Below are 13,707 nucleotides of genomic sequence, written 5' to 3' on the forward strand. Positions count from 1 at the left end.
AGAAACATTATTATTGCTTAATATTTAAGGGAACATAGAAGTAAATTTATGCTATGGAGTGTAGCAGCCATCCTTTGTAAATCTGAAATCAAGTTATTTGCATTGTCTTTGAATAATCTGGAACTGCAAATATAGAATCACAATACAATAACTAGGTACTTTACTTGGTTTTATAGTCTGCTTCCCTAGGATGATACAAAGTATCCAAAAGCTAACAACTGATTAGGTCTTTGTTGGTAATATTGAGTAAAACAGCATATAATCAAATATGCTGCAAAGGTAGCTAACGTAAATGTGCTGAAGGATGTCTAGGCTGCATGTCCTAGAATAACAACTTACAAAAGCTTTCAGTTAGGATTATGAAACAGGGTCCTTTCAAGATGTAATCTATAATCTCTTGTCAATTAATAATTATTTTTAGAGTGGTTTTTTCTTGTTGTTTTCATCTGCTGTGTTTAAGGGCAGAAAGGAGGCACAACTATTGGGAAAAATAGATACTTGTTTTAGTATATTGCCTTCTAACAGTGTATTTGTTCCCTTTTCTTCTTTTGTTGTTCAGCAAGGACTCAAAAGTGGAGAACCTGTACTGTTGTGTAGATGTAATCAAGATAGCCCATTTTTTGTCCCAGTGAAGTACTAACAAGTTCTCCCACATCACTTTGAAGGAATTTGCATGCATGTGTGCTGAGGGTGTGCCCCAAGACCTTCGGTGTTAGTCAAGTGTGTAATAACCTAATGAATACCAGCTGTTTAGCAACTTGACTGATACTCAGCAGCATATCACACACACTTGATAAAACAGAATAACCTCAACGAACTCAAATTCATATGATGACATATAGCTAGGATGGGATTTGGCTCACTTGTTAGCGATACGCCTCTGCTGTAATGCAGTAATTTAGGTTCCACTTAGCACCGTTTGGAATGAAATGAATCACTCAGCCAGTATCTGGTCGTCTTCATCACTGCTAGGGGAGCCAGGATGTCTAATGCCATCTGGATACCTGGCTTTTAGAAGACTGTAGGTAAATTGATTTCCTTCTGTAGTGGCTGTAGATGAGGATTAGTATATCTTCAGGATCAACAACTCAGCTGGTAGTTACTGAACCTCATTCTGGTGAAGCATGCTTCCAGATCTTGCACACTTTTTTAGACTAGATCAAGAGTGGGATAAGATGATTTATCTTAGGATGTCATATGTATTATATTGTCTTTTCAGGACAGGAGTTTATGTTCATAGGAAACTGAAACTAATCTGTTAAGTCATTTCACACATCCTGCTAAAGAACTTTTAGATAATAACAACTTTTATTGACTGTCATCCAGGTTAGATATATTGCTTAAGTTGAGATACAAAGTATAGTATTTCCCTTGGTACAACATGATGTGGCATACTGCTTTAGGAATGCCTCTCCTATGAAAACTTCTGTCTCCGCAATCTGTAGAATTCTAGTTATTAAGTAACTTCTCTGTTATCTTTGAGCACATAAATAATTCATAGCATGATGTTCTTTAAGTTCTTATATCTGTAGTGATTATTTTAACTGCATGCTTACCATTTACTTGTAATACTTATTTTTTGTCACAGCTTGTGAGTGATGATCAGAAAGGGAAAGAAGTAATTTCCAATTTTTGGAGTGCCACCTATAATGAAAAACGAACTAGGCAGGGAAGTTCACGTTTAGTAGAGGCTGTTTTATGTGCAGAAACCTCTAAAACAACGTCAGGGAGAACAATGGAGCTAAGAGAGACTTCCTCAGTAAGGTACAGAGATAGGGTGTCCAGCCATGAACAGATGCCAGAAGGACTGCAAAAACTGCCTCACAATCTCTCTACAAGAAGCAAAGCGAAATATTTTAGGTATGACAAAGGCATGTGTAATATTCCTAAATTCTTATGTTTATTAATGTACAACACATACCAAGTACATATTTTTCATGTTAATGACTTCAGATGATCCAGAGTAAGGTTTTTCCTTCTTTTTTAAAGATATAAAAGTCAGTTTCCCTCCTGATTTTTCCATTTATTCAGTACTAAGTTGGCATGTATCCTTCCACACTGTTCGAAACTTCATTTTACAGTCAAATATGTTAATCATCTTAGATCTTCTGAAAACACAGCTTCTTATAGAGAATGTTTTTGTTGATTCAAACAAATCTCTTGACAGTGAAATTCAGAAATCTTCTAAAAACAAGCAAGATCCAGAAATCAACAGGTCCCAAGAAGTATCTAAAAATGAGGATAGAGAAGCTGACAAGAGAAGGAGGAGCAAAAGAATCAGAGATAAAATGAGTAAGATAGCTGTCTGATAAGTATCAGATGCTTTTTCATTTAAACGTGTATACTGAAGCAAATATAATTCAGAGTCTTTCCACTATATTGTCATGAATTTCTTTTAGAAAGATAATAGGAACATTTATTTTAATAATTAAAATCATCAGTAACTTACTTTGCTTAAGTCTGCCTATTACCATCTAGCAGTTTGTTTGTGCACACAAACTCAGTAAGAATAATGAGTTTTTTCAGAATGCATTTTTTTATTATACAACAATATATGAAGCATTTATGGTATATTCTGTGAAAGAGAAGAAAATTGCTTTCTTACAGAGTTAAAAGTAGATCCTAATTCTATAATCCAGTATTTGCTGTGCAACATCACTTTGAGAGCAGTGCAATCCTTAAGAATTCACCTATACGAAGCATTTTATTCTATTTTAAAGGCTTTCTTTTGTTATTCTATTCAGGTGTAAAGTAAGGTTATTGACCTTCCCTCTTACTGTCACTGAGTGCCCTTTCAAGTATTCTTCCTTGCAGTAGCCTTTGTCACAGAGGAAGATTGCTGTTTTTCATAGTCTGAAGATGCAAACAAACTCTTATGACTCACAGAGTGGTAGGAGAATACAGAATTTCCATACTTATATGCTGACTTTAGAGCTAACCTTTAAGACTGAGATTTTAAAAGTTTGTTCTTGTTAAAACCCCTTCAGTCTGAATTTGTCATTCAAATAGGTTACAAAGTTTGTAAGTATTAAAACAGTAACATCTACGTTGTAGATCTTAGAAAATATCGATAATTCTACTACCAATTATCAACTCTTATCACAGGGTTTTCATTATTCCCCATAGGAGTACAATTTTTGTGAGCTTCAAACTAATCTACTTAGTGACTTAGTTTCTACTTAAAGAATAAGCTGTTTTTAGCACAGTTTTTGCTGAAGGAATTGCATTGCTTATAGAGGTATTTTCATGTTACTGTAATCTAACAAATGCTTCCCTTTTACATCAGATTTACTAATCAGGACTCTGAGACATCTTAGCTTGGTAATTCACTGAAAAAAAAGCTTCACTAAAGTTATGGTTTGGATCATTAGGCATCAGTTGGTCTGACACTAGGAAGGTGGTAGGGAAGGTAGGGTAAAAGTAATAGGACTTCTTGAAGTAACAGTGTCTAGTTAAATTCTGTTAAGTATAACATGAAATTGCACCTTGTTTTATGTTTGTCTGTGTAGTGTAATCCCTTCTAAATTTCTTGGCTGATTTAAATAATCTTTGAATGCTGTGTTATAATGTATTGTGAATGATTGTCTTGCAAGACTGAACACATAGGATGGAAATACTATCCTAGTATTCACCTGTCAGAAGGTGCTGGGTGAGTCCATTCCTACTGGATTCTAAAAATACGTGCAGATCTGAGCACTTAAGAAGGTTGGGAACAACTGAAGTCTGAGCTTGCAGTATACCACAATTCACTGAATAGTAGACACGTTATGTATTGTGAGTTACAGCCTTTAGAGAACTACGGCTTGCTTAAAATTTCTATTCCTAATGCCTTTGGCACAGTGAACAGCATCTAGTTCAGACTGTGAAGAAGAGCAGTGGAGATGTGGTCCCAAAAACCATGTTTTTTTTTCACTAGTAGATGAACTAGTGGCCCGAACCACTAGAATGTAGTTTACTGCAGCCCATCCTCCTGTATTTTCCTTCTTTCTCTCCTCCCTCCCTGTTTTTCAGGGATGCAGCAGCCAGAATGCTCATCTCCACTGTGCGATATGTGCTGCTGGTAAAATGCCACACAGCTCATCTGTGTATTGGAAATGATTTCATCCAATCTGAAATACAGTACAGTGAAAACACAGTGGAAGACAGCATTTCTTTTGTAAAATAAGGAACTAGAAATTAATAATTGTATCTTTTAGTTTTTTTACATTTACGTGTCTGACTCTCAAGCAGAGAGAATTTTTGTTGGATAGCTAATGATTTTGGTCCAACAGTTTTCTTCACTGCACTGTTGACTGAGCTGTTTGTAAAATAATTGAGAAACTTGAGGAAGCTAATTTCTTCTCTATTCTTCTGTAAATATTCCTTGATTGTGAAGTAGAAGTTTTAACATGCAAGTAGTTACGAAGAAAATACTGATAAATTTGACTGTTAATGGATGTTACTGAGTTATTGACTAGCTTTCGAAGTCTGTTCATCTGTAATGAGTTATAAAGTAGCTTTATCAACTGTTAGGAAAGAATGCCCTTTTCAAAAATGTCATTAAAAAAACAAGAAGCCTAAACTAAACACTTTAATAAAGTCACATTCCTGCATGTTGAACTTAATTTGGAGTTTTGTTATGGTATTCTCTGTGGCATCTTTTTTGAATGGAGCTATAATTTAATCTTTTTTTTTTTTTTTTTTTTTTTTTTTAGGACAAGAATTCTATTGTAGGAGTTTAACAGATCCTCAATACCGTGCTATGCTTTCAAGAATAAATAAGAGGAATGTGTATGGTGAGACCTTACTACACAGAGCTGTTGTTGCTGAAGATCTAAACCATGTACATAACCTAATAAAAGCTGGTGCAAACATAGATGATAAGGATTATGCTGGTAAGTCGCAGCTGTATTAATGTACTATTTTCAAAATATGTATAGATGTAGTAATGGAAGTACATAATATGAGTTTGAGCAGTAAAAGACTAGATCTGTGACTGGTCAGTAGATCTTTGTGATTTTATGGTTTAGTTTGCTAATTCTTCATGAAAAGACAAATAGACCTATGTATAAAAGTGTATTAAAAAAAAAAAGGAAATTTTTAAATTTTAGTCCATTAATTACGTAATCAGTATAATGTGTTTCACAGATATTTTATTCACTCCTGGAATGTGTCCATTTTGTGTGATGGCTGAGATTTCACAGCTTTCCTGTGAGAACAAAAAATGATTGTCCTGTGGCTAAAGGTGATTATCTTTTGGATAGAAGCACAACCGCATAAAACGTGATTTAGGAAAATTCCTCAAAGAGATGGGAAGCTCGCCTGGCCCAGCTGATTTATTTTGTAGCAAGGAAAACATAATGAGAAAGCACTGACAGATCCGTGACAATTTGAAAGGCTTTCATCTTACTCTCTTTGAATAATCATTGTTCTGATTCTTATACTCTAGCCCTATGCCTTGTCTATTCCCTTAAAAGTATCTACCAATCGTTATCCATATGTTACCTAACCTTTTTCATTCCTCCTCCACTTCGTTACTGTGCTTCAGAGCCTTACTGAATACTTGAAGTTGATTTTCATTTTTCCTTTTTATTTTCTGGATATTATGTGTGAAGAATATGGAGAACTATGGGGAAAATACTGTCTGTGGTCTCAGTTTGGATCATTATTTGAAGTCCTTTAAGGGAGTTACAAAGTAATTGCAGTGGCACTTTATCATCTTTGTGGTTTTTGGAGAATGGTGTTGCTCAGCTCTAGCACTGGAACTCATGTTCCAGGTACAATTTTTCAGGATATTATTACTATATTAAACAGAAGATACTTCTAAGGTAGGAAGAAATAGATTTTTTCACTTAAGTGAAACTTTCATCTCTTCTCCTTGAACAATTTCAAGCTTTTGCTCCAGGATATGGAGTTACTAGAATTTCTTCATTTAAAAAATGGTAATGGGAGGATGGTTGGGCTAGATGATCTTGCAGGTCATTTCCAACCTTATGATTCTATGATTCTATGATTAGGTGCTCTATAAAATGCAAGGGACTGGAAGATCTTTTTTTCTTTTTCTCTTAGTTTTGTCACTCTACCAAAAAAAAAAAAAACAAAAAACTTTGCTGTAATGGATGTTTAAGTAACTGATTCAAGGCTATGCTAAAACCAGTTCAAAAGCTTGCTTTCTATCCTTTATTTCTCCTTAGCACCTCTTCCTGGGATGTACTTGTTCTGTGGGTCATGAAGCTGACCCATGTGAAGCTGCCATCTTGGCTTATTCCATATAGCTGAGAACAAATAATATACTGCTTTCTTTAGAAATTTGAAAAGCATTAAAATGTTTTTGGAGATGCTGCCTTATATTTTTACTTAGCAAATAGGTGTTGCTAAGACATGGCTATCTTTTTCTTTTTTTTTTTTTCTCCCTTCTTTCTTTCTTACTTACCTTCTTTATCATGGTGATAAAGAGAAAAGATCATAATGAAAATACACCTTGTTCTTAAAATAGCATACGTGTTGCATTCAGGAAAAAATTATTAAGGTGTAGGAGGACTAATTTCTTTATTTTTTTTTTTCAAAAGAAGTTTTAAAAGTGCTGTCAGTAGCAAACTAACATTACTGCATACCCTGTTTCTTCAGTGAGTGCAAATTTTGACAAAAAACTGAAAGCTCCCAACACCTGAGATTTTTAGTAAGCATTTCTTTATACAATTCACTGTAAAACACAATCAGTTCTTATCTTTTCATTATCTCCCTCTGAAATATTTATCAAATAGAATATCTAAAACAGATACATTTTTTATAAAATATTTCACTCAAATATGAATATTTTCAGTTTTTAAGTTTTCTTTTCTTTAGGCTGGACTGCGCTACATGAAGCAAGTTTAGAGGGCCATTACTGGATAGCAAAGGAGCTTTTGAAAGCAGGAGCTGATGTCAATGCTAGAGGAGATAAACAAATAACACCATTGCATGATGCAGTTAAAGGAGGCCATTATAAGGTATACTCCAATTTGGACATAAATTATGATTTAAGAATAAAAATTTTTTTGTTAGTCCAAAAAGTCACATAGTCTAGTTGCATGTGGGCCTGTCTTTTCAGATTATGGCTTAATTCAGGAGTAAATAACTCTTTTCTGCTTAACTCCTGTTTCAACCATTACCATGCTTTACTTTTTTTTCTTCTATTTGGGACTGTGGCGAAAGTACTGATAAACAGATCACAGAATCACAGAATTGTAGGGGTTGGAAGGGACCTCCAGAGATCATCGAGTCCAACCCCCCTGCCAAAGCAGGTTCCCTACACCAGGTAGCACAGGTAGGCATCCAGGCAGGTCTTGAACATCTCCAGAGAAGGAGACTCCACCACCTCCCTGGGCAGCCTGTTCCAGTGCTCCGTCACCTCACTGTAAAGAAGTTCTTGCGCACATTTGTGCAGAACTTCCTATGCTGCAGTTTCCAGCCGTTTCCCCTTGTCCTGTCTCCACTCACCACTGAAAAGAGTCCGGCCTCGCCATTCTGCCCCCCACACCTCAGATATTTATAGACCTGGATCAGGTCCCCTCCCCTCTCAGTCTCCTTTTCTCAAGGCTGAACAGACCCAGTTCACTCAGCCTTTCTTCATAGGGGAGATGCTCCAGGCCCTTCACCATCTTCGTGACCCTCCACTGGACTCTTTCCAAGAGATCCCTGTCTTTTTTGTACTGGGGAGCCCAGAACTGGACGCAGTACTCCAGATGAGGTCTTACCAGGGCAGAGTAGAGGGGGAGGATCACCTCCCTCGACCTGCTGGCCACGCTCTTTTTAATGCACCCCAGTAAGCCATTGGCCTTTTTGGCTACAAGGGCACACTGCTGGCTCATGGCCAAATATTATAGATTTTAGAATTTATATTATATATAATATATATATTATATATATTATATATATTATTATATTATATATATATATTATATTATAATTATATATTATAATATAATTTATATTATAGATTTTAGAATAGATTCCTACTATTTTTTCACATCTTTGTGTAACTTACTTTATAATCACTGCAGAAACACTTTATGACCTAAGCAGTCCACTGCAGTATTAATGATTTTTGTTTTCATGCATGTTTTTCAGTAAACGTGGTATGTGGTGTGCATCTGCAAGCACACACAGATATTTTTTATGTAAAAAATAATCTTGTGGAGAGTTATGAATATATGGTTTTGTATTTTGTTTATGTTATTATAAGCAGAAAGCCAAGTGAATAATCAGTATAAATTAACTATAACTAACACTGCCAAATGCTGTGGTTTCATAACCTGTGTCTGAATTCTGGATCCTCTTTCAGTCTGGTAGTGTTTGCCTCCAACTGCCTGTGCATGATCATAGGGTGGTCCAGATTTCTGTCATAGTTCTGTGCATCACTTTCACCTGCTGACTGTTTATTTTTCTAGAAATGCGCATTTGCTGCCTATATTTATTCATTTACAGTATTTTTTTCCCCTAGGCACATCTGTGGGATGCAGTAAGTTTTGTCCATAAACATTTGTTCTCTTTCAATTTTACAACCAAGATGGTACTTAATTTGTTTACCCTTCAGTCTCCCTAGAGCAAAGAGGAAGGGTTAATGATTTCCCTGAGACTTGAAGCCCCAAGCTTTGTTTGCAGCTTGTGGATTCCTGACTCCTTGGAAGCTTATTAAGTACTTCTGAGATTTGTGAAAGTATCGAAGAAAGTATTAAAGTTCATGGTTAGACACCAAGGACTCTGCATCTCTACAAGTGATATTTTAAGAGTCAGTAACTGTTAACAGTATTGGAAAAACACTGATCTCAGCTAGGTCACTTGGAGCATATCAACACCATTCTACTTAGAGCTCTGTTAATTGTTATGTGGTCTGATACATTCATGTGAAATGGTACTTGCACACTGGGGTTCTGTTTGCTCAGGAGCTTTGCATTTGTATCGCTGCAGTGACTGGCACGCTTGACTTTTGGTGTAGCTGTTTCTTTCAAAGTTACTTTCTCTAGATAGTTAGTATTGTAAATTGGAAATGTGGCTTTATTCCTTTTGCTACTTATAATACAGGAAAATTAATTTCTTGTTTCACACACACACACAAAAAAAAAACACGTGGAAAACTATGATACTTTCTTGTTAAGTGTGAGAGTATGCAAATGTGATATGCAGTTAAGGAAGAGTCCTTAATATTCCTTGCTTGAAAGACTCCATAGATCTGGGACAACTAGTGAAAATGAAGAGGGTTTTTGCAACGAACTGGGTGCTGCTTTATTTGCTGTGCTGTCAGGAGAATGTAAGAATTGAGAAAACTTTGTTAGAAATTCTGTCAGTAACAGTCTTGTTAGAAGTAATGAGGTATAGATGTAGGATAACAGATCAAAATAGATGCTGACCAGAGAAAGGCAGAGGTATAGCCATTCTAGTGTTGGAATAAGACTGCAGTCAGTGATAGAAAAGATGATCAGATTGTAAAATTTCAATGTCTTTAAAAAGTATTCTGCAAAACCAGATGGAACATTTTGCTCAAGTGCTGTTTTTTTTTTTTTAATAACAGCAGTATGAGGCTTTACAATATGTATAGAATCTGAAATATTGGTAAGACCATTTGAGTGGGTTTCGTTTGACTGAATGTATGTTGTTCCTCTGAAATAGCTGACAATTTACTTTGCAGACACAGGAGTCACAATAAAGTACACACCTACAGTGAAAATTATATTCTCTTAAGCTATATGATTTAGATGAGTAAGCAGACTCATATCCTAAAATTGCTTGTTATTTTCCAATAATTATAAACTTAGGGAGTGATGAATTGCTTTAAGAGACCTTGGCTTAGAGGCATCAGGTGAGTAACGTGAAAGAACTCTTAAAAGTAAAAATAGTAAGACTTTAAGATAATGATGTACCTAGAGGAATGCTTGGGATGTGGTAACTAATATAGGAAGTACTTATTTATTGTAGACTTTTTTTTTTTTTTGCTCATATTCTTAAGTAAAGGAGAAGCCTGTATAAGGAAGAAGTGTGGGAAATGCTGATGGAAGAGAAACAATCTGAAAAACTTGTTTTTTTAGGTAGCAGCATTGTTACTCCATTATGGAGCTGATCCCTTATTAAAAAATGAGATGGGAAGGAGTGCATTAGATGAAGCTTCCGACCTGTGCATGAAGAGACTGTTAAAACGCCATCTAGCAAGATATGAAAGAGATTCAGTATCAGGTAGGAGAGAATAATTATTAAATGGAGGATCTCCAAATAGCTGTTGCACACTATTTCCTTAAGTACAGCGAGTAATTCCATGGATTTTGCTGACTGATATTCTAGTGAGCACTTCTTACCCACATATACAGCACGATTGCTGTATGTTTGCAAGTATTACAAGAAGTGATATTCTTCTTTTTCTTGGACTAGAGCTATTTTTATATTTGAAATAAAGATGACAACAAGAGGTGTTAATGAGTGAAACGAGATGAAAAGAGTGTCTTAATGTAAGAGAGTTAATTGCTTATCCTTGCTGCTCATGTTAGGGTAGAAACTAGGGTAACATTACTATTTTGGGACAGTATTGCTGTAGCTGAACTAAGGTGAAGATTGAGCCTGTGAGGTGTTGGTAGGAGAATGTTTAGATTAAGGTGAGAGTTCTTGTATGTAAGGTCTTGAGAGATCTTGTATGATCTTTGGAGTTGGGAGGAATGTTCAGACAGGGTTGTTTGGATGGGGGAGAGGTATAAGGAAGTGCCACAAGATAAGCCCTGATTATAGTTAGAATTAGGATTGCTGGACACTGATAAGTTAGTTGGGTTGTGGCATGTCTGAAGTAGTATCATAAAATGGCTTAAGTTGGAAGAGACCTTATTGATTTTCTATTTCCAACACTCCTGTCATGGGCAACGTTGTCACCCACCAGCGCAGATTGCCCAGGATTCCATCTAACCTGGCCTTAAATTCCTACAGGAATAGGTCTACAACTTCTCTGGGGTAACCTGTTCCAGTGCCTCAGCACCCTCCTGAATAAAAAATTTCTTCCAAATTTCTAACCTTAATCTCTCCTCTTTTAGCTTAAAGCCATTCCTCCCTGTCCTATCTTTATCAGATTGTGTAAAAAGTTGGTCTCCCCCCTGCTTGTAAGCTCACTTCAAATACTGGAACATTGCAATAAGGTTTTCCAGGAGCCTTCTTTTCTCCAGGCTAAACAAGCGCAGTTTCCTCAACCTTTCTTCATAGAAGAGGTGCTCCAGACCTCTGTGGCCCTCCTCTGAACCTGCTCCAATTGCTTTGCATCCTTCCTGTATGGGGAGCTCCAAGTTTGGACACAGTATACTACATGGGGCTTTACAGAGGCAAGTAAGCTTATAGAATAAGCTTAGAATCAGGGTTATAAGAAGTACACAGAAGCTATTGGCTTGAAATATAAGGTAAATAAAAATTAAAGCTGCTGGCAGGAATTTCTATGCTTTGAAGGTCTATGGTTAGAGTTTCAGGCTCTAGCCATCAAAGGTCTTGTGGATATTCTGAGCCTTATTAAGATTGGTGGGACTGAATTACATTTAAAATGAAGATTTGGGTTAGAACTTGTCCTCATCACTGTTCAATAGCTGCACCATTGTGCTTGATTTGGGACCAAGACTGGAAGGGCTGGAAGTGGATCACTGAAGGTGGTGCTAAGGATTAAGGGTTGACATCTGGTAGGTGAGATTCCCAAAAGTGTTGGAGAAGGAGTTGACATGCTGTGAAATGCCTGTTTAATTTAGCTGGTTCCAGCATGGGTTGCTGGGCAAACCTTAGAGCTGGGAGTAGCGTACCTATTGTAGTAAAAATGGCAAAGTGCAATGAACTGGGTTCAGTGTTTTGTGACCAGCATACTTTTAAGAATGCTTTGCATGGGTATATAAAGTATATTAATACTAGGGTCAGAACTTAGTAGCTGCTGTACTACTTATATATCAATTTATCAGCACAAAAAGTAGCTGGAAAGCTAAAACATGCCATCAAAGTACTAAATTGGTACTGGGAAATATCCCTCTTTATTCTTCCACTGAAGTCTTGACTTTAGCTATTCTGTATCTTTCTCTGCCCAGGTTATACAAGGAGAGGCATAATTATTCCACTGTTACTGGCTTCAGAAGTCTCTTGGGACCAGAGAAGCCTACTATAAGTTAGGGAAATGCAGCAGCTCCTCTAATTTTCAAAAATAATTGCTCAAGTCATTAATCTTCAGAAAAATTGGAAAACGTAGTTCCATACTTTACTACACCCTCTCATGGTTTGTACGAAATCCCTTCTACAATGAAAATCAGACCCCAAAATTTTAATATATGTATATTTATATATAAATGTTTGAGATCCTTGTAGAATGCCTGTACCTTGGTGACTTTTCTAATAGTTTATGTGTAACAGTACCCATCACATTAGGTTACAGACACAAGATGCTATGTATAGAAAGCAAAGAGTTATAGTCCCTTTTCATTAATGCTTTCCTTCTATCTTAATTTCATTTCAGGTGGAGGTGATACAGAGAATACATTAAGTACAGAGGATAGAAATCTGCACCAGGTAGATCTTTACAGTCTCCTTGTTGATTTGATGCTGAACTGTTATGGACTTCTAGCAGTCTTCAGTAAACTTCAGACAACTGCTTAAGAAATGTGTTTCAGAAGCAGCACATAATGTACTAGATGTTATATATCCAGCAGAGGCTGAAGCAGGATGACATTCAATGGCAATTATGGCAAACAGTTTGATAAATAGTTGCTGATCCCTGATGATAACTATGGTAATCTGCAGTTTTGTGAACATGCATGACAGAGGCAGTCAGCTTTCTCTCTTGCACAGTGGTTCTTACTGAGTTTTTGCAAGTGCTACAGAGGTAGTTTACAACAAAAATGGTATGTTAGTGCCTTTCTGTACTTTCAGAAACCTGGCTAAAACAGCAAAAAGTTGCCAGTTGCACAGTACTTGTTGCCTGGCTGGTAACTCTTGGATAGCTTGCATCTGTGCAATAAGTTGTTTTTATTAGGTTCACATAGGAAGAAGTTAGGGAACCTCTGCCTTGGACTGGATTGCAGATAGCACAGTTCAGCATTTAAAAACTAAAGCACCAAAGGAAATATTTGCTAAACATGAACAAAGCAGAAGAATGAATTTGGGGAAATGTACCAAAAGATCTCTCTGCCCAGAGAAGTTGTGGAGTCTCCTTCTTTGGAGACATTTGCTTGGATGCCTACCTGTGCAACCAGATCTAGGGAGCCCGCTGTGGCCAGGGGAGTTGGACTTGATGATCTCTAGAGGTCCTTTCCAGTCCCTACGATTCTGTTATGGTGTGATATAGTTCTTCAGGGTTTTGAGGACAGAAAACTGAATGGGGGGGAAAAAAAAAAAAAGCATTAAAAAATATATAAATACCTGTTATTGATATTGCAGAGGCTAGAGTCAAGGCTAAAACTACTCAGAAGTAATTTTAATCAGAAAGAATAAACACAACAAGTATTTATTTTCTTTTTGTCCATCTGTATACCAAGGAACGAATACAGGGAAAACTTAATTCCCTGGTGTTGGTCCTAACAATGGACATCACTGTTACTGTTTCTAATTGTAATTGTTGCATTCCAGTTAAAGTTGTATGAAAACTGAGTGTACTAAATCAGGCAGAATTTCAACAGAAGAAAACTGCAGAAGGACAGAAATGACAGAAGCTTAGCAAATTCTGTTGTAACAGAGGAGATGATCACTAGTCTGTTC

The 13,707-nt window shown here is 36.5% G+C and overlaps 1 protein-coding gene across 1 annotated transcript in view; it reads left to right on the forward strand.

Annotated features, from left to right (window-relative positions):
• ANKRD31 (ankyrin repeat domain 31) overlaps nucleotides 1-13,707 on the forward strand; it is a 53,261-nt gene that overhangs the window by 9,874 nt on the left and 29,680 nt on the right. Inside the window, 6 exon segments of the mRNA XM_048931030.1 lie at nucleotides 1,589-1,860; nucleotides 2,168-2,292; nucleotides 4,695-4,874; nucleotides 6,826-6,968; nucleotides 10,044-10,188; nucleotides 12,470-12,522. Of these exon segments, the coding sequence (XP_048786987.1) occupies nucleotides 1,589-1,860; nucleotides 2,168-2,292; nucleotides 4,695-4,874; nucleotides 6,826-6,968; nucleotides 10,044-10,188; nucleotides 12,470-12,522 (918 nt within the window).

Source organism: Lagopus muta, chromosome Z, assembly GCF_023343835.1.
Source record: "Lagopus muta isolate bLagMut1 chromosome Z, bLagMut1 primary, whole genome shotgun sequence".
NCBI lineage: Eukaryota > Metazoa > Chordata > Aves > Galliformes > Phasianidae > Lagopus > Lagopus muta.